The 19,614-nt window shown below is 53.6% G+C and overlaps 1 protein-coding gene across 7 annotated transcripts in view; it reads right to left on the reverse strand.

The window, feature by feature from the left end:
• TCOF1 (treacle ribosome biogenesis factor 1) overlaps window positions 1-19,614 on the reverse strand; it is a 34,827-nt gene that overhangs the window by 7,609 nt on the left and 7,604 nt on the right. For 5 of the 7 annotated variants that reach the window (XM_057490733.1, XM_036881482.2, XM_057490732.1 and 2 more), the window contains exons 4-18: window positions 19,386-19,459; window positions 18,511-18,697; window positions 17,880-17,953; window positions 16,287-16,514; window positions 14,336-14,554; window positions 13,952-14,176; window positions 13,657-13,830; window positions 13,357-13,536; window positions 12,936-13,187; window positions 12,649-12,846; window positions 8,106-8,246; window positions 7,435-7,644; window positions 6,070-6,180; window positions 2,188-2,374; window positions 823-959 (exon numbers count right to left, since the gene is read on the reverse strand). In XM_057490733.1, coding sequence (XP_057346716.1) covers window positions 823-959; window positions 2,188-2,374; window positions 6,070-6,180; window positions 7,435-7,644; window positions 8,106-8,246; window positions 12,649-12,846; window positions 12,936-13,187; window positions 13,357-13,536; window positions 13,657-13,830; window positions 13,952-14,176; window positions 14,336-14,554; window positions 16,287-16,514; window positions 17,880-17,953; window positions 18,511-18,697; window positions 19,386-19,459 — 2,597 coding nt within the window. The remainder of the gene's footprint in view (window positions 1-822; window positions 960-2,187; window positions 2,375-6,069; window positions 6,181-7,434; window positions 7,645-8,105; window positions 8,247-12,648; window positions 12,847-12,935; window positions 13,188-13,356; window positions 13,537-13,656; window positions 13,831-13,951; window positions 14,177-14,335; window positions 14,555-16,286; window positions 16,515-17,879; window positions 17,954-18,510; window positions 18,698-19,385; window positions 19,460-19,614) is intronic. The other 2 variants (XM_057490731.1, XM_057490736.1) reach the window with 2 other exon arrangements.

The raw sequence follows: 19,614 nt of genomic DNA on the forward strand, positions 1-19,614 counted from the left end.
TCCTGCTGTGTGCCTAGGGCCTGGTATGGCCAGAGGCTCGGCGCCACCTGGTGGCTGATGGCCGAGCGGGTGCAGGTTGCTGGGTACAGTGACCACAGCTTGGCTACCCACCCGGCTGGCACCCCTGCTTCCAGGAAGCCCTTCTTGGGCTGTGGCTCCTGATGAGCCCCTCTGAACTGGGGGTGCCCATAACCCCAAATGGCCCACTCCCACTCTCTCCTGCCCTCTCAAGTAAAAAGAGTCGGCACGCATAATATGGGAAAACAAACTGCAAGAGCAAAGGCCTGGGACCGGAGACCTCAGTTCTGGCCCTGCTGGATCTCGGAAGCCTCAGCCCTCTCTTGTGGAGGGGACAGCACTCAGTCGTATCATTTGAACAACTGAGCCATTAGCTATGCGCTGCCCAGTTTGGGGATGTAGGAGAGGACCAAATAAAAACACAGAAAATGGTAAAGGCTGGGAAGAATGCTAACGGAAAGTATTATGAGCACTAAGAAAGGGTAATTTCTGTTCATGGCATTTGGGAACTGAGAGGAAAAACAAACAAATCAAATGCAGCCACACTGGAAAAGCTGATGGGGGCGTGGAGGAGTGCTGGCCTTGCCCAGGTGCCGTGTTCCCAGGTTACTTGTTCTGACACCTGAAAGGTACCTCCAGAGTCCGGACTGGGGCTGCAGCCGGCAGGCAGGGCAAGGCTCTGGCTGTAAGGGGCAGCCGCCTGCAGCGGGGCTGGGGAGAGGAATCGCCGTCCCACCTGGCAGCACGAGTGGGTAAGGTGGGGAGTGCAGGGAGCCCCTCAGCCCTCCCTTGCCTGCCAAGTACCTGGGTGGCTGGCGCCTCCTGCTTCTTGACTTCTGACACCCGACCGGGCCCCGCACTGCTGCTGGCCCCAACAGCACTGGCTCTGGGGGCTGTCCTTGGGGGGGCCGTGGGCATAGTCACCACATGGGTTCTGATGGCTGAAATGGAGCAGGAAAGGGGCATGTCAGGGCCCAGAGGCCCCCATGGCCTCACCAGCTGCAGCAATACCCACTTATCAGTTCTTCCTGGGGATGTGACATGGTACTCAGGGCTTATGTGGCACAAGCCCCTTTGATGCCTCCCCAACCCCCAAGCCCTTGAGGCAGGAGCTGCTACAGCCTCTAGTGACAAGGCTCAGGGAGCTCACAAGGTTGCTGTGACCCCAGGCTTTCTCCTTGGCCCCTCCCTACACCTCAGTCCTCCACTGGGTTCCCCCTCAGCTGCTTCTGAGCCATGGGCAGGAGCACTGGCACCAAATGAGCAGCTGTGCATTTAAAACAGTCTTCATGAGAGCCACTCTGGTCATCTGCAAAGGTCACATAATGTTCACTGTAGCGCTGTTTATGACAGTCCAAAACACCCCCAAACAGGACCTCAGTGTCCTCTAGCATTGGCACTGAGTAAATGAACTCTGGTACCTCTACTCAGAGGACTACTCTGTCGCCACCAAGGATCACACTGTAAACGTGTAATGTCTCAGCATAGCAAGTGAAGATCATCCAGCATTAAGTGTGTGGTGTGGGGTCTCTTAGGTTCTTGTAAAGTCAACAGTCACAAGGTTGTTACAGGTATTATCCCAGGCAGTGAGATTACAGTGGTATTTTTTCTTTTGTGCAAATCTGTATTTCTTGATTAGCTTACCAGGATCAGGTATTAGAATCTTGATAAAAAATGTTATAATAGTATTAGCCATTTCCCTGTTATCACTGTCAGAATCACAGATTCTCAGATGTTTAAAGATCCTAGATCTGGCCCTGTCTTCCACTGATGGCAGCTTTCCCTATGACATCTAGTTAGGGACTCCCTCACCCCTTCAGATGCCACCAGGAATGGGAGGCTCACTACCACCTCACAGACTTCCTCTGTTCAAGCAGTCAGCTGCTATAAAGCTCTTCCTTAGACTGGGTGGAAACCTGGTCCCTGCAGCTTCTAGCCACATATTCCTCCAGAACTGGGGATCTGAGACAGTCCCTCCTCACTGGGACGAACCAAGCAGAATCCAGAGACCGGGTTGAGTCCACCCGGACCAACAACTCACTGTGTGACTCAGCCAGCATCCTCTCCCTCCGGGGCTCAGTGGGGTTGTGTGTGTGCAGGCGGCCCCTCCCCAGTGAGCCCCGCAGCGGCAGCAGGGGAGCCAGCCCTGCAGAGTGGGTGCGCGCTCACCGGGAGTGGAGCACTGCGTAGCAGGGATCACGTCCTCATCCTCGCTCTCTGAGGAAGAGCTCCTGGCCGTGCTCTCTGAGGCCCGGGCCTTCCTGGGGGCACTCGCAGCCTGGGTTTGTGCGGGGGTAGCAGCTGGGGCAGCTGGACTACGATTAGGGTCGACAAAAATCAGAGGGGGTTTAATCACCTTGAAAAACAAAAACAAAACACACCCCCCCAGTGATTAAACGGTTGGCCAGGAACACGGAAAAATGGGTGGGGGAGGGTTTTACAAGGCAAGGGATCCAGAGAGCTCAGGGTAGCTGTGTACAGAGGCCATTTCAGCTGCCCAGGACACTCCCAGCTCACCCCAGCCCATGCACCTGCCAAGACCCAGCACAGCGCCTTACAGGGGCCCATGTGAGCCTCACATGAACCCCTGAGGTTAATAGTATCAGCTCCACTCTACAGGTGGGAAAACTGCAAGTCCAGAGAGGGGAGGAGAGTTGCCTGATTGAAGCAGCGTCAGGGCCAGAACATTCAGTTCAGACCTCTTTCATCTGGCTGACTCCAGAGGTGGACACTTGGTGAGTGGGTGCTCTGAGCAGAGTGCCGCTCAGCTGCCTGGGAAGCTGTTCAGTCTCACTGTCCCCATCCCAGAGACTCTGATAGAGCCTCCAAGATGTGGCTCAGGATGCAGTGACCCAGCTACATCAACCCAGTGTCTGTAACAAACTGCACAGGGGAAAACCCAACAGATTAAGACTTAAGGGACCCAATGCAGTATGTGGTCCTTATCTGTGAACATTAGATCTAAAACTATCATTCCTGAAACAATCAGGGAAATGGGGCTACCAGGAAGGCCAAGTTTTTTAGATGTGGTGTATTGTGGTTGTGCTTTTTTTTCATTTGTTTTTTTTTCTTTTAATGTTATCTAGGGGCTCTGGGAACTGAGTGGAGGGTTTGGATGAAATGAGCCTGGTCACGAGTTCAGGGTTGCTAAGGTTGAGGTTGAGGATGGTATGCGGGGGTTCTTTATCTAGGACCTGCAGCCCCACCGGGATATGCCCACTGCACGCAAGGGCCCCTCGAGTGCAAGAGTCACGGGCCAAGAGTCTGCTGTCCATTCCTCAAAGGTCGGATCTGGTGCGACTGTCACTCCCTCTCTGGACCGTAGGGAGACTCGGCCACAGGAAGGGGCTGCCCGGGGCCCCGGACTGGGAGCCCTCTTGTCCACCACACCCTTCCCTGCCCACCGCTCCACCCCTGGGGTGGTGGGGAACTAAAGTGAAAAGTAGAGCAAAAAGGTGCTGCCGGGCTGGGCCCTTCCTGCCACTGCCAAACAGCCTCCCCTGCAGCTGCTTTGATCTGCCACTTCCAGAGCCTTCCTTCCCACAGGATAAAAAAGAGAAGGATGGGAAGTGGGAGAAGGTTTACAGCTGAGGGAGGGGGATCTATATATATGTGAGAAGACAGGAACAGATTGTTGGGGATGGAGAGGCGGTGAACCCACCGAGGCAAACAATAGCGTCTGGGATGTTAAAAGCAGCTCAGCAGCCAAAGCCTCCTCCTCACTCCACCTGCCCAGCCTCTGGGCTGGGGGTGGTGCAGGGGGCATGGCCACGCAAGGCAGGGGGACAACGCAGACCCGGCTGAGGCCTGGGTGTGAGTGCAGTGCTACGACAGCAGAGCTCAAGAGGCGGGCCACGCTGCCCAGGGACGTGGGGTACTCACTTCTGATCCCACCATTGCCACGACCTCACTGTGTGGTCAGGCCCTGCACTTCGTGGGCCTGTTTCCCACCTGCTGGAGGGACTCTTAGTAATCCCAGCCAGGGCTCCCTCACTGGAGGGGCTCTGATGTGTTTTGGAAGCTGCAAAGCCCAGTACACACAGGGCTGACAAGGGCCCTCCTTCTGGGGTCAAAGACTCACTGGAGGCTGTACCAGCCTGAACATTTGGCTTGGCCTTCCTGGAGATACTGGGCAGCAAAGGCCCAGAGGGAACGCCAGGACTCCCTTCCTACTGCAGGGCCTGAATCCTGTCCTGGCTGAGCTCCTCACAACTGTACCTCATTCCAGTTTGGGGCACAGTGGAGGTGGGGAGCTGACTGACCCAGGCTGCTGAGCCTGGGGACGGGACACAGCCACAAAGGCACCAGAGGAGGCTCTAAGAGCCTCTCTCAGAACTCCTAGGTGGCCAGCCCCACCCCACTCTCTGGGGATGCAGCCTGGGGTCTCCATGGTTCACTAGCCACTAGGGAGTCTCGTCCCAGGGGCTGAGAAGCGTGAGACTCACGGAGGGCAAGTAGCCTCATCCAGGGTGACTGGAAAACGGGTACAAGAGCCAGGACTGGAATTTAGTTGTCCAGGAACCAGACTGGGCTCCCTCTAGGACCAGCCATGCTAGCCTCTGACTCAATACTTGAAATTTAGTTTCTCCTTTTTCTCTCTGACACAACTTGAAATGCCCATGAATTTTTAATTTGGTACCTACCACAGGCCCCAGCACAGACCCTGCCCTGGTTTAAGGCCCCAGGGCTGAGCCAGTGTCTCTCAGGGCAAAAGGGTGGGCCCTATGCCTTGCAAGTGGGGAGACTGAGGCACAGTGAGGAGGCCTGGGAACGTAGCCACAACCCCCTCTGCCTGCTGGCCTGGGGCTCTGCCCCCACCTTGGCATGGATCCCTTTCCCTGTCTGATAGACTAATAATAAAGGCAGAGTGAAACTTGTCAGTAGAGAAGTGCTTGATAAATGTATAACAACAATAATCATCATAATCAGTGAGCTGGGGATTAAGGAGATAAAGCCCTCAGTTAGGAGGGGGCTGCAGCTCCCGACCCAGGCTGTGCTGCCTTCCCTGTATCCTCCCAGCGGAATGCACAAACTGCCGACTTTTCCCCTCTTTTTTAATAGGGACTCCAGAACCTTCAGGACTGACATACCAATTAAACGGTTCAGTTTAAGCATGCTGTTCATTTGAATTGTTCCAGTCACCCCCGCAGAGGGCGAAGCAGCCCCTCCCTCCCTGCTGTTTAGCTCCTGCTCAGAGAAGGAAGCAGCTTTCTGAAGGATTCACAGAGAGCCAGAGGGCAGTGCCTGAGCCCCGCTTTCTTCCTTCCTGGGGAGGGGAGTGTTGAGGTAGCGCCAGGAGCCAGTCAGGATGTGAACAGCCTTGGTTCAAACACTAGGTCTGTCCATTCACCACCAGACTTTTGATGCTAGGGTGGTACACTTAACTTTTGAGCCCCGTTCCTTCCTCCTTAAAATGGGAATAAAAGAAGGACCTAGCCTCATAGGGCTGTTGTGGGGATTAAACAGAACGAGTATGGGACTTAGCACAGTGCCAGGCATACAGGAAGTGTAGTTGTTCATCATTATTTTTGTGCTATCAGACCAGGCCCATGGAATCAAGCCCCGCAGAGAAGGCTCCCGGACCCAGGCAGGAAGTGGGCATACACAGGGGCCAGCATCTGCCCCATTCTTGGCTCCTCACGGGCCATGGGGATTTGGGGAAATCACTTGAACTCAGGCAGATTCCTGCCAACCACCAAGCACCCTCGTGCAGTGGCAGGCACTCCGTCAGGCAGTATGCTGTGCTTCTGCACCAGGGCAGGCACAGGAGGGAGGGCTGTTACCGGGTTTACAGCTGACATGTCTGGCCTCAGAGTGGGCAGGGTGTGCCCAGGGTCACAGGGCGAGGGTGTGCGAGAGCCGGCTTTGACCCCCCACTGGCCCTGGCATCTGGGTGTTCCATGTTGCTCTGCTGCCTCCCTCACAGGGTTTATTGTGAAAATGTCAAAACAGAGGAAAGAGCTCGGGGAGCTGTGAGGCGCTGCTGAAGGAGGAGAGCTTTGCCCTGCCCTGCCCGCCCAAGCCTGCGGTTTCCCAGAAGGCTCGGCCTACCTGGCTTGCCGGCAGCTCCTCATCACTGCTTTCCGAGGATCCCTCTGCATTCTTCTCTGGTGGGGCAGGAGTCAAGGTCTTGCTTTTGGCAGTTTTAGAGTCACCCTCCTTCTGAGGAGACAAGTATGTGGAGGGGGAGTGGGGGTGTTAGCTGAGCGGGAGCACAACTGAGGGACCAGGGGTGGGGAAACCGCAGCCAACGAGCAGCAACTCCCACACGTGCTGGCTCTTCATGGTGAGGGCTTCCTGCACGCACGCTGGGGACAGCTGCTGGCCTGGCATGCCCTGCAGCCACTGGAACCACAGCCCTCCACTCTGCTGACCCCCTTTTCAGAGCTGACTCTCAACTTGGAGTGGATGCATGAGTCAGAAACCACGAAAACCTGAGGCTGCAGTGCTGTGTTTACACACTTTGCACACCAAGCCAACCTTGAACGTCCCTCTCTACTTCTGGGCTGGTGAGCCCACAGTCTTCCTTCAAGTTCAGCTTAATCATCTTCTCTTCTGGCCTCTCAGAGAGCTGTTCTTCCTGCGCCGTCAGAGCACTACCAGAATGCCCTCCGATAGTCTAGCCACTTCACCAGGCCCTATAATGTGAGCGCCTTGAGGGCAGGGCCAGCAGCCTCAGCCCTTTGTCTCAGCAAGACAAGAGTGTCAGCTGCTGGTCTGCCACACTGAAGGCAGAGGAGAGTGCCAGCAGCACTTAGCAGAGCTCTTGGCCCTTGTTTTAGTCACAAAGAAACAGAAATCTAAGACAGGGATTGGAGTTTGGCCTGGCACAGGGATTTCATTTCCCTTAAGAAGTACAAGATCTGGCCACATGGAGGGCACATTTCCACAAGATCACAATTGACTGGGCTGGCAGGGACCGTCTTTCTAGAAGGGGTAAGGGCTCTCCAGTTTGCACTAGTCACCACCACTCTCCACTGTCTCTCCTAACACCAAAGCTCAATGTCAGCTGCCATCTATCACATCCACCAGGCCTGCATCAATCATTTCCATCCTGTGTCTGAGCCCTCTGAGTCCTGGGGGTTTGTCACCCTGAACTTCTGCAGGACAGCCACGCCTGCCTCTTTCTGCAGCATCGTCTAGATGAGTCAGTTCCTCATTCCTTCTCTTCCAACTTCCTAGGCTTCACATGAAGCTAGGTAAGGTCCTGCTGTTTTTTTTTGAGGGGGAGGGAGGTGTGTACAGCAGGTCTCACAGTATAAGGAGACAGGGAAGTTGGCAGCTGAAGAGGACCCTGGGGGCACAGCCTTCATCTGCTCTTCTTTCCTCACCTGCCCGGAACCTAAGTTCTAACTGCAGAGTGGGTGGAGGGGGCCCGGCGGCCGGGTATCAGAGCTCTTCCTCCTTAGGCCTCACCTGGGCCGGCGTCACGGTCACGGGAGCCTCCCCCTCACTGTCTGACTCCTCGCTGCTGCTGCTGCTCATTGAGTTCTCCTCTTGCTTCCCGGCCGGATTGGCTGGCGGTCCTTTCTTCCCAGGGGGAGCTGTGGCAGATCCTTTCTTGGGGAACCCCTTGGTGGGGGCTGAGGCAGCTCTGATCTGGGGGATCTTCCCTGAGGGCTTTGCCTGGAGCGAGAGAAACGGAATCAGGGGAGGGAGCTGAGAGGGATGGGGACTGTGAAACTGTGGGCAGCTCCTGGCACAGAGGGAAGCACAGGGCTGCACTCAGCCCTCCCTGGGCCTCCCCTGAGCGGGTGCCTCCCCCTCACTGCTCTCTGAGGCCTCCTCTGGGCCCCTGGCTGGCCCTGGACTGCTGCGGCCTCTGACTTCCCCACAGCTACCAGAGACACCTGGCCTCTTACTGAGACGGTGCTGCTCTGGGGAGTTCTTGCTGGTGACTTTGCCTGAATCATGGGGAGTTAACAGTATTGAGGAAGGAAGTGGACAGCATGGTTCTTTTTAGGTTAAGTGCCACCCATGGTATGCCTGTGGGAGGTCACTCCTGCCAGCGCAGGGCCCTTGCCCAGGTAGGCCACTGCTCGGTATTCTTTTCCACCCCACCTCCTCTGGCTCCTGGTGCCACTTGCCTTGGCTGGGGACCACTGTTTGCCCTGAGAAGTTGCAGTGACCACTTTTCCGGGAGCCGACGCTGCCCCTTTGGCCAGAGCTGCACTGGTGGAAGCTGGGTTGGCTTTGGTCTGAGGGGTTTTCATCGAGGGCTTCCTCGCCTAGGAGGAGGAGAGGGAGTTACAGAGGAGAGGAAGCGAGGGGCAGGAGCGGCCAGCCACAAGCCAGACGGTGGCGTTTGGAGTCTGGCTCCTGCCCATATTAGCTGTGTGAAGCTGTGCAGATCATGACCTCACTGTGCCTGTTTCTCTTCTGTAAAATGGGATAATAAGGACCACCCATGTGGTTACTGTGAGGATTAAGTGGGCGATTCAGTGCCTGGCATGTAATAAGCACTCAGACTTGTATTGTGTGTACTTTCCTTAGTGTTAGCTATGCATGAGACTACCCAGACAGAACAAGTGTTTTCCAGGCTCCCTTTCAGCTGGGTGGTTGGGTGATTAGCTTCTGGCTAATACAATGCCAGTCAAGTATACATTTGCCTTTCTCACACATGTAGGAAACATGTGTCTTCTTCCTCCCTGCTGGCTGGAATGCTGAGATAATAGCTGGAGCTCAAGCAGCCATCTTAATCTATGAAGTGGGAGCCAGTTACTCAGGATGGCAGAACAAGATAGAAAAACCACTGTTGTTTTAGGTTTCCTTCAGCTTAACCTAATCTGAACTGATATCTAAGTAATCTACTAAAAGTTAGGGTCTCCAGTAAATAAAATGTAGAGACATGAGAACCAAAAAGAGCAAAATCCTTGCCAATGAATCCTTGACAGGAGTGTGAAAGCAAGCACTGCTGATGTGAAATAGAATGAGGAATCTGCCATCATCTTAAGGCTCCTCCCTCATTCAGAGACGTCGTCTGGTCAGTGCCATCCTCCACCCCCCAGCTTCCCTTATCCATGTGAGACCAAATGAAATTAAGAGTCAGGACTTCAAGAAAGAAAATCCTCTAAAGCACAGATTGTGTATGACTAAGACCAAGATGCTCACTGGCACTGAACACAGGTCATCCAGAGGGGAGGACGACTGTCTTCTACATACACTCACGAGAACAAAACAAAACACAAAGACTAAGTTGACCTAACAAGTCTCAATAAATTAAAAGGACTGAAATAATACAATGGATGTTCTCCATCCACAGGAAGGTTAAATTAGAAATCAACAAAAAGAAACCTTCATAGTCCCAGATATTTGGAAATTGGTTCAAAGAATAAAAAATACAACATCTCAAAACTTATGGGACAAAGCTGATGCAGTCCTTAAGAGGAAATTTATAGACTTAAGTGCTTATATTAGGAAGAAAGTTAAGATAAAAATTTTAAAGCCTACTTTAAGAAGCTAGAAAAAGGAGAGCAAATCAAACCCACAGTAGTGAAAGGAATAATAAAGATCAGAGTGGAAACTAGTGAAATAGAGAACAGGGGGTTAAAAAAAAAAAAAATCAATGAAACTAAAAGTTGTTTCTTTGAAAAGAACAACAAAATCAACAAATCTTTAATTAACTAGACTGACAGAAGACACAAATTAGGGAAGAAAGCAAGGTATCACTATAAACCCTACGAAATTAAAAGAATCATAAAGGAATCTTATGAACAAAGTCCTGCCAACAAATTAGGCAACTGAGATGAAAATATACAAGTTTCTAGAAAGGCACAAATTATTAACTGTGCACAGAACTATTAAAAAGCATGAAATACAAACTAACTCAAGAAAAAATCTGAACAGACCAGTATCAATTAAAGAAACTGACTTGGTAATAAGAAAATCTTACTCCACACAACAAATGTGCAGGCCTAGACAGCTTCATGGGACACTCTATGAAGAAAGAAATAGCATCCAACACAAGTGCTCTGACAACAGAGGAGAAAATATTACCCAACTCATTTTATGAGGCCAGTATCACCCTGATATCAAAGCCAGGCAAAGACATCACAAGAAAACTACAGGCCAATATTCTATACGAACAGACACACAAAAAATCCTTAACAAATGATTAGCAGACCAAATCTAGCAACAAATAAAAAGGAATATATACCATGACCAAGTGGAATTTATCCCAAGAATGAAAGGTTGAATTTAATACCTGAAAATCAACTAATGTGGCAATAGCAACAGGACAAAGGAAAAAACAAGATCACTTTAACAGAGAAAAAAACACCTGACAAAAATTCAACTCCAACTCATGATAAGAACTCTCAACAAACTAGGAATAGAAGGGAACTTCTTTAACTTGAGAAAGAGCATCTATGAAAAACCTAAAGCTAACATACAGTGAAAGACTTGAATGCTTTACCCTAGAGGTTTAGAAATAAGGCAAAGATCACCACCAATATTCAGCATTCAACACTGTATTAGAGCTTCCAGCCAGGGCAATAACGCAGGAAAAAGAAATAAGCGCCATCTAGATTAGAAAGGAAAAAGTAAAACTGTCCTTATTCACAGACAATGTGATCTACATATACAAAATCCTAAGGAGTTTACTAAAAGCAACTAGAACTGATAAGCAGATGTAACAATGTCACAGGACATAGGATTAACATCTAACACAAGGTCAGGCCCAGAAGGCACCCTAGCTAATCATCAAACACTGACTACTCATCCCACTGTTCTCACACGAGGCTGTCTTCCTATGGCATTTAAATTGTGAATCATCTTCCTGAGTCTCTGGCATATTTGGTTTTTCAGAACCAAGCCTGTCTTTGTTGTTTTTTTATTTGTTTTGAACCTCAACTCCCACATGGATGGTTTACTTTGAGCTGGCTGGGTACCTTGGAGCAGATCAGAGACCACCTGACTCATTTCTGACTCCAGCAATGCTGAACAGTGTGGAACCCAGTGAGTGTGTTCAACATTTGAGGGCGAAGCCATACAAGTATCTCATTTAATCCTCATAATAACCTTTTAATGGAGACATAGTTATTATTTTCACCCTTCAGATGAAGGCAAAGAAAAGGAAGTCAAGTGTCGTCCTATCAGCCTCGCCTGTTTTAGCAGAGGCTCTCAGACCTCTTGAAGCTAGGCAAGGCATCATCTTCTGACAGGGCACCAGGCTACGGATGGGGCTAGGCCCCTTGACAGAAATCAGCTCCTCTATTTTTTACCCTGAGAGAAAGTAAGGCCCACAAGCCTAACTATTTCTGTGGCTGGAAAAGTTCTGGTCAAGATGCAGCCTAAGGAAGCAGTGGCTTTTGAAGCAGGCATTCTGGGGCCCAGCTCTGACCTTCCCTGGCTGGGTGAGCTGGAGCCAGTCACCAAACAACAACTCTAGCTCTAATTTCCTCCTCCAGAAACCAAAGCAAACGAACACCCAGCTCATGGTACAGGTGGGAGGCTCAGGTCGGAAGACAAATATTTAAGTAATCTGCACAATGAAACTTTTTAAGGCATTGGTCTATAATGTGTTTGCAGCTTGGGAGAAGGGGGTAGTAGCCTGTTAGGCTGAGACTCTGGAAGGGCCCAGGCAGTTTAAAACCTCAGTAGAGGAATTACAGGACCCCGGGTCCTTCAGGTTAACAGCGAGAGGGGATTTAAAAAACCCACAGAAATGTGTGCTATGGTACAGAGAAAAAAAGAAATGCTAATTTTTGAGTGGCTATTGAAAAAAAAAAAGAGCAACAATTAAAAATAATAAATGGTGGGTGGGTGAGTGCTGAGTGTGAGCAATCTTCACTTCTCCCAGCTCTTACAGGCTGGGAGATGTTCCCCACGAGCCTGGCCCACCTTCAGGGTAAGGGATGAGAGTCTGCTGTGCCCAGGTGCCTTGCTCAGTGTAGCAGGTGAGATTTTGCTAAATTCTCAACCCTATGAAGGTTGATTTCCAATTTACAGAAAAATAAACAGAATGGTGGGTTTCATCATTGCTAGGATAGAGCTGGGACTTGAACCCAGGCAGTCTGCTTCAAACTCCCTGCTGTTTACACTGTCTCCCCCAGTGACCCCACCAGAGGGGGGGGCAATTTACCCAAGCCAGTACCCTCCTACCCCCTGGCCTTTGCCTAGGCTGATTTCTCTGAGTGGAACACTCCACTTCGCCTGCCAAAGCCTCTAGCCCAGTATAGATGCCACTTCCTCCAAGAGGCATTCCCTCCTGAAAAACCCCTATCTGTCGTCACCAGCCATGCTCTGCGAGCCCCAGCGCACACTCTCTATCCCAACCCTTTCACACATCTTGGAATAACCCAGCCCATATGCACGCCCCACCTCTATGCTGGGAACTCCCCGAAGGCCAGAGCCCCAGGAGCCTCAGACAGGCCAGTACCTCGCAGACGGGGTGCTCAACAGAGCTTGTAGAAAGCATAGGAATCTAAGTAGGAGCTCAAAAGACCCCAAAGGAGACCCTGCGGCTCCACTGGGCAAAGAAGACAGAGTAGAAAATGGACAGAACAAGGCTAAGCCACGGTTGCTCCTGAGGCTTCTGCACATGGGGCAAGAGCGGCCCTGACAGGCCCATCCTCAGCCCTGGGCTCTAGCGTGGGTGGGTGGGCGGGGCTGCCTCCTCTCAGGCCTCACCTGTGCTGGAGAAGCGGCCACCTCCTCAAGGTCTGGCTCCTCCTCACTGCTCTCTGAGTCTCCGTGCGCCTTGGCTTTGCCCCGGGCCGCTGCAGGCCCTGCCTTCCTGGGGAGTACTGGAGCAGTCCCTTGCCCTGAGGACCCTTTCATGGGCGCCGAGGCAGCTTTCACCGGGAAGCTCTTCTCCACAGACTTTGCCTGGAACGGCACGGAAGAGAGGTGTGCTATAGAAGCCCGAACAATACAGGAAAGCTGGTCCCGAACCAGCTAAGCAGACTTGGCTTCACCTGTCCCACTGCTGTGGTAGGAGCCGTCTCCTCGCTCTCTGATTCCTCACTGCTTGAAGAGTCCACCTCTGGCCTCTGGGCACTCCTGGCTGTAGCTGGGGGTGATGTGCAGGCTGGCGAAGCTGCTGTTTCTGCTTTCCAGAAGGCTGGCGTGCCCACTCGCGCTGGGGGGACCTTGGCAGATGCAGGGGTAGCAGGGACACCCTTCCTGGGAGAGGCCTTGGTCTGAGGAGTTTTCATAGCTGGTTTTGCCTGAGGATACACAGAAGTCAGAAGCCAGAAAGGTTCAGAGCCTGGATGCAGAGCCCCCATCTGTTCTGGAGTGGAGCCCCACTGCCCCGCTTCCCCACAGCATCTTGCGGCACTATGGGCGGGGATGGCTCAGTAGCAGGCTTTGTAGCTGCCTCTCCGGCAGCGTCACCTGGGCCGGAGTCACGGCAGTCGTAGCCTCCTCCTCACTGTCAGACTCTTCACTGCTCTCCGAGTCTTCCCCGGATCTTTCTGCCTTGATCTGGATGGCTGCTGGCCCAGTCTTCTGAGGGAGCCCATTGGAAGGGCCTGAGGCAGATCTGACCTGGGGGATTTTTCCTGAGGACTTTGCCTGGAGTAAGATACACAGGACCAGGGGAGGGAGCGTGAAGCATGGCTGTATGCAGACACAAAAGACTTAAAGATTCACAGCGTTAGGGAGGAGGGAAGCGCTTCAGGGCAGGGACCTCACCTGGGCCTGGGCCACAGCTGTTGGTGCCTTGACCTCACTGTCTGACTCCTCCTCACTGCTGCTCTCCGAGGTTTCTGCCTGCTTCCCTGCCTGGGTGGCTGTGGGTCCCGTCTTTCCAGAGGGTGCTGGGGCAGTGCCCTTCCCTGAGGGCCCCGCAGCTGAGGCAGCTCTGGCCTGGGAGTGGCAAAGGACAGATTCAGGCAAGGGGCCTACAGGAGAATGTGTGTGAGGTGAGACAGGAGGTGGGGAGGGCAAATGGGGGCACAGGGCCATTGTGGGTGTCCTGCAGCCTTACCTGAGCCAGTCCTGCAGTTAGGGGCATAGCTGCTGGAGCCTTTCCATCGCTGTCTGACTCCTCCTCGCCACTGCTCTCCGACTCTTCCTCCTGCTTCCCCGCTTTGGCCCAGGCAGCTGCAGGCCCTGTCTTGCTGGGGGGTGCTGGAGGGGCCCCCTTCCTAGGGGAGTCCTTGGCAGTGGCTGAGGCAACTCTGACCTGGGGGGTCTTCCCTAGGGGCTTCCCCTGAGTGAAACAAACAGAGGGTGGGCAGGAGGAGACAGAAGACCAGACAGGGCAAATGACACTGGGGGTGAGAAGAGGGACTCCTGAGTGTGTCTGGGACTCCTGCAGAGGGGGAGGTGTGCAGGCCGCTTGCAGGAGCTCTCCCTTCCCAGGCCTCACCTGACGCAGGGTACTGGCAGTGGGTGTCTCCTGCTCACTGTCTGACTCCTCGCTGCTGCTGCTGCTGCTCTCTGTGGCCTCCTGGGGCCTCCCTGTCTTGGCCGGGGAAGCTGCAGGCCCTGCCTTCTCAGGGGATGCTGGAGCAGCCCCTTTCCCAGAGGTTCCCTTTACAGGACTTGACACAGCTCTGACCTGGACAATTTTCTCCGACACCTTTGCCTAGTAAAAGAGAAAGGGCAGTTTGTCCTCTTCCTTACCCTCCGGTGATGCCTTCAGACGAAGTCAGGCCTTAGTGGGGGCTCACAAGCCCTGCACACTTCTCTTCTCACCCACCACCTTGACTGGTGCTCAGACCTGGCCTATCAGCTTCATACCCACTGCCCATCCACCTGGCTACCCCTGCCTCAGCCTCTGGGCCCCAGGCAGATGCCAGTTCCTTACAGTGGTTCTCCCCAAGGCCCACATGTGGCCCCAACTGCTGCCATGCACACGTGTTATAGCCTCTCTCTGGCTGGGCTCCCCCATCGGCAGGAGAGCGCAATGAACACAGGCACCAAGTCTGGCTGACTCACTGCTGTACCCTCAGTGTCCTGGCCCCTAGTGCGTATCTGAGTGGCCTTAGGGGAGGGAGCAAGCAAAGGCCTGGGAAGGAATTAGAGGAGCCCGGATGTGGTGAACAGAGAGGCAGTCCAAATGCAAAGAGAGGTCAGAGTGAGGTGAGGCCCTCCCTGGCCTTCCTGCACCTAGATAGCAGGAGACTCCTGGGAAGCCTGTCCTAGCTCCTGGGGCAAGGTCCCCAAGGCCCAGGCTTCCTCCTTGCTGGTCTCAGGCTTTGGCAGGGCGGCCAGCAGCTGATTCCCGCCCTCCTGAACACCTTCCCATGCAGGGGGTACAGGCTGCTCCAGACAGACTTTTTGGTTTGCCTCTTCAATGTCTGAACCATCATGGGGAAAATTGATTTTATGTGACAGTTCGTGCTTGGGCTCATTCTGACAAATGGGTACCAGGTAATACTGGTCGGCCCTGGGCACAGGAGAACCGACCTGAGCTGAGCAGCAGGGCTCTGCACACTGATCTGTTACAATCCTCCCTCTCCTGCCCACATTAGGGCCTGGGTGCTTAACGTGCCCCCTGCGCGGAATGACCTTCCTGCAAATATCCACATGGCACACGGCCCCTTCACTTCCCCTTCAGGCCATCAAATGTCTCCTCAGTAAGAACATCCCTAGACTATTTTAAATGGCCATTACTACTTTGCCTCAGTCGCTAACATACGGCCCAGTGAATCTTACTTATGCCTTATTTATTGTGTCTTACAGTTCTGTCCCAGGTGTGGGATGGGGCCTTTCTGGGCGGGTTCCTGGGCCCTTTTACCACAGCTTTCTGCCCCTTCCTCTTCCAGGGTCTGATTCCAAGAGCTCCCCAGCCCCTCTGCTTTCCGTTGGGATGTGCCCAGAGCCTCAGAGGCTGCAGACCTGGCCATCCACCCGGGGCAGGGGATCCCAGCAGATGGAAGGTAACTGGATTCATGTGCTACCAAGCCATGAATTAGCCTGAGAAGCCAGAGGACCTGGCAATTAAAACTTCTCAAGTCTCTTCACAGCAGGGCTAGCTGGGTTGAGAATAGCAGCCCACTTACTAGACATGGACACTGAGGTAAAGGAGAGCTCCTGACAGAGCTGGGGGCAGGACCACCCTTTGGGGAGCAGCCATTCTCCCCAGGCTCCTGCCTGAAGAGAAGGGCAGTTTCCACAGCCATTGGAGCAAGCCTGGCTGCCCTTGCCCTTCAACTTCCACCCCACCATCCCTCTCCCCAGACTCCAAGGACAGTCTTCTCCGGCAGAGGCTGAGCATATTACATAGCACTCTGCCAGTCCGTGGGGACCAGGGGAGAGTTCCTGGCTGCTGGGGGCCCCGGGGACCCTGAGAGGCAGTCCTCCCCAGGCCTCACTTGGCTGGGTATCCCAGCAAGGGTATCCTCTTCACTCTCAGACTCCTTGCTGCTCTCTGAGTCTTCTTCTGGCTTCTTGGCCCTGCCAGCGAGGGGCAGGGCACCTCTTCTGACTGGGGGTGCCACGTGCCCTGCCTTCCCAGGGGTTGGGGCTGCCCTTCTCCCTGGAGACTCCTTGGCAGGGGCTGCTGAGGCTTTGACCTGGGGTGGTTTTACTGAAGGCTTCACCTGGAACAAGGGGATGGAATAAGGGAAGGAACAATCATCTTTGCCAGGCTTACAATGTCTTTTCCTAATGTCATTTGATTCTCAAACAACTCCCTGAGAAAGATGCTATCTTTACATCCATTTTCCAGGAACGGACACGAGGCTCAGAGAGGTTACATCACTCAATACTGAAGGGCAAAGCTGGAACCCATATCTATGTGGCCTTGGGGGCAGGAAGCTCTGCACACAGGGTCCAGCATGGAGGGGCAGCTCCTCCTGGCCAGGAGCACTCACCCTTCCTGACCTTTCAGCTACAGCATCTGATCATGGCGGCCATCCTGAGGGCCAGGAGGCCAGGATTCAAATGCCAGTCTGGCCTCTGGGCACATTCCTCCGTCTCTGGGCTCTTACTCAGACTGCTAACATCCTGACATTCCCATGGCTGGTGGTGCCCTGCCCCCAACCCCCAGGATCAGTTACTCCCACGTGACCCTGGGCGTTGAGGGCAGCCAGCTCCTCTAAGACTCCTTCTCACTGCTGCTGGCACCCTGGGCTAGCCCCGCAGCCCATGGAGGCTGTGTGCTTGCTTGGCTGCTGGTCTCCCAGGCCAGGAGTGGCTCCTTTTCCTTTGGCAGGGCCTGGGGGAAATGGGAGCCCAGGGTGCCCTGTATTACAGCTGTATCTAGGGTCAGAAGGTGAGAACGGAATGGGGTAGCAGCCAGGCTTGGAGTTGATGGGAGTAAGGTCTCTGCATTCACCGGTTACTGGGTGAGTGGGAGGTGAGGTGGGAAGGACTCCAGGCACCAACCAGATCAATCCAGCCCTGAAACCTGCTGGTTTTCCCTCCACATCTTTCCACTGGATCCTGGTGCCAGCCGCCAACATCTCCTGCTAGCATTACTTCAACAGCCCTCTCAAGGGTCTTACTACTTTTATTCTACGCCATCCCCCAATCCAGGCCACAACCACTGATCTTTCTGAAATGTAAACCAGGCCACCCCAGGACGGCCGCCCTCCTACCCCTTGGCCTTTGCTGTGCAGCTCTTTCTGCTTGAACATTTGTCCCCACATCCTTCCTTGTACATCAAGGCTCTGCTCCAGTGCTGCCTGTCCCAGGAAGCCTTCCCTCGTCTCACGGGCAGAATGCACATGCAGAGTGGCATCTCTCCACTGCAACCCTAGACCCTCCTCATGCCCCAATGCAATGAGCAGCACCTGGCTCCCCTCCCACCCCATCCCTTCCTAGGCCTCAGCCTTTTCAGATCCTTGTCATCCTGAAACACTTGCAGAACCGATCTGGTCTCACTAGTGTGTCAAGCCCTGGCCAGGCCTCTGGGAGGGCTAGAGGTTTGCAGAGGGCAACTCCTGAGGATGGGTGGCAGTTACCTCCACATATGTCTCATCGCTGGAGCTGGAGGTGTCCTCACTGGAGCTGACCGCCTGGCCTGCTGACACCATTCCTGAGGGATGAAAAGGGAGAAGACCGAGGGCCACCTTTTCTAGACATTCCTGACAGGTAATCAGAGCCAGGTGCTGAGTGCTCGTCTCTCCTGTGCAGAATTTTGGCCCCACCTCTCCTGAAAACCCACAGCTGAGGCCCTGGTAAGGGCTATAGGTCCTACTGCACATGTGTGAGCACCTGATGGCTTAGAAAATCTTCCATCATTACACTGGGGCAGGCAAGGAAAATGCCTATTTAACATGAAAAACCAAGGCAAACCCAGAGCTCTCAGGTGAGTCTCGAAGCCTCTGTGGTGGGCCTTTACCCACCTGAGAGCAATGGACCAGAAAATGCTCCAATACCACTCAGGCTGCTCAGATTCCCTCAGCAAGGCCTAAGGTGCCCCCTGAGCTGACCCCAGCCCACCTCAAGGGGAGGGGAAAATGGCCTGAGGCCTTTGCTGTCACGGAGACAAACTCTGAGCTCCAGAATGCCCCAGAGCTTGACAAAGTGGTGCCCAGGCCTGCCTGCCCAGCTCATACTCGGGGACTCGGCTCCTGGAGGCCGGCTTCTCACCAGACTTGGCAGCAGCTCCCAGGGCCGGGACACTGCCCTCTTCTTCGGTTCGTGACACCGGGACGGTATTTGCCAAGGGCCCTGCTGACTTCCTGGGCGACTTCCCAGAGAGGAGGTGGGCCACGGCCTTCCCAGAGGCAGAACATGGTGCAGAGTTCGCCACCGTGCTGACCTTCATGGTCTTTGCCTACAGGGAACAGGAGGGACAGGCACACGTGGGTTCTGCCTGCTGATGTAAGGGCATAGGCCACACCTGGGCCCAACTCTACCACTTCCTAGCCTGTGAGCTTGGGCGAATTATCCCCCTCGATGATGCCTGCCCTCATAAAGGCGTGGAGAGCGCCAAATCAGTTTTTGGGACACAGCAGTGACTTCCGAAGTGGTGAGCAGCAGTTTACTTCATAATTGGTGTACGCGCTGTTGCTAATGCTCCAGGCAATCTTAGGGACACATCTTTTGAGATCTCTAACACTGCTTCATGGACGATCAGAAAATGGCATTCTACTTTCTAAGCAGTTTCCAGTCTAGAAAATGCTTTTAAAGCTTTCAGGATCACAGGCATCTTACTATCTATGGTATCTCCACTGCCTTGCATAGGGCCTGTAGGAAAAAAGCTGTCTGTCCCAGGTGCATAAAATACCCGTAGCCCATGGCAGTAGGCACCATCCTCATCTTTCAGAAAAGGAAACTGAGGCCCAGAGAAGTGAAGGGATTCACCAGGATCACACAGCTGGTGACACAGGCTGAGATCTGTATCCAGGCTGGGCGATTATCCACAACCCAAGCCCAGAGAAGGGGAGGCCTGCTACAGGGAACTGTCCCCCATAGGACACTTCAACTCACACGTGACAGCTTAGAAGCTGGTCCCAACTCACCTGAGCTTTCTCTTTCATGCTTGAAGGCAAAGCTACCCCCATGACTGAGGAATTGGTAGATGCTAGTCCTGGGGCTGCAAGACACAAACACCCCTAGGATGAGCCAGATGAGCCTTTTCTCACTGAAGAAGAGCAAAGAGCAAACAGATTTCAGTTCACCTGACAATTCAATTAGTATGGCTGCCTGGTGCAGTCACGAGGGGCTGAGGCTGAGCCCAGATTCGTGAGA

This window comes from Manis pentadactyla, chromosome 2 (assembly GCF_030020395.1).
Source record: "Manis pentadactyla isolate mManPen7 chromosome 2, mManPen7.hap1, whole genome shotgun sequence".
Taxonomy (NCBI): Eukaryota; Metazoa; Chordata; class Mammalia; order Pholidota; family Manidae; genus Manis; species Manis pentadactyla.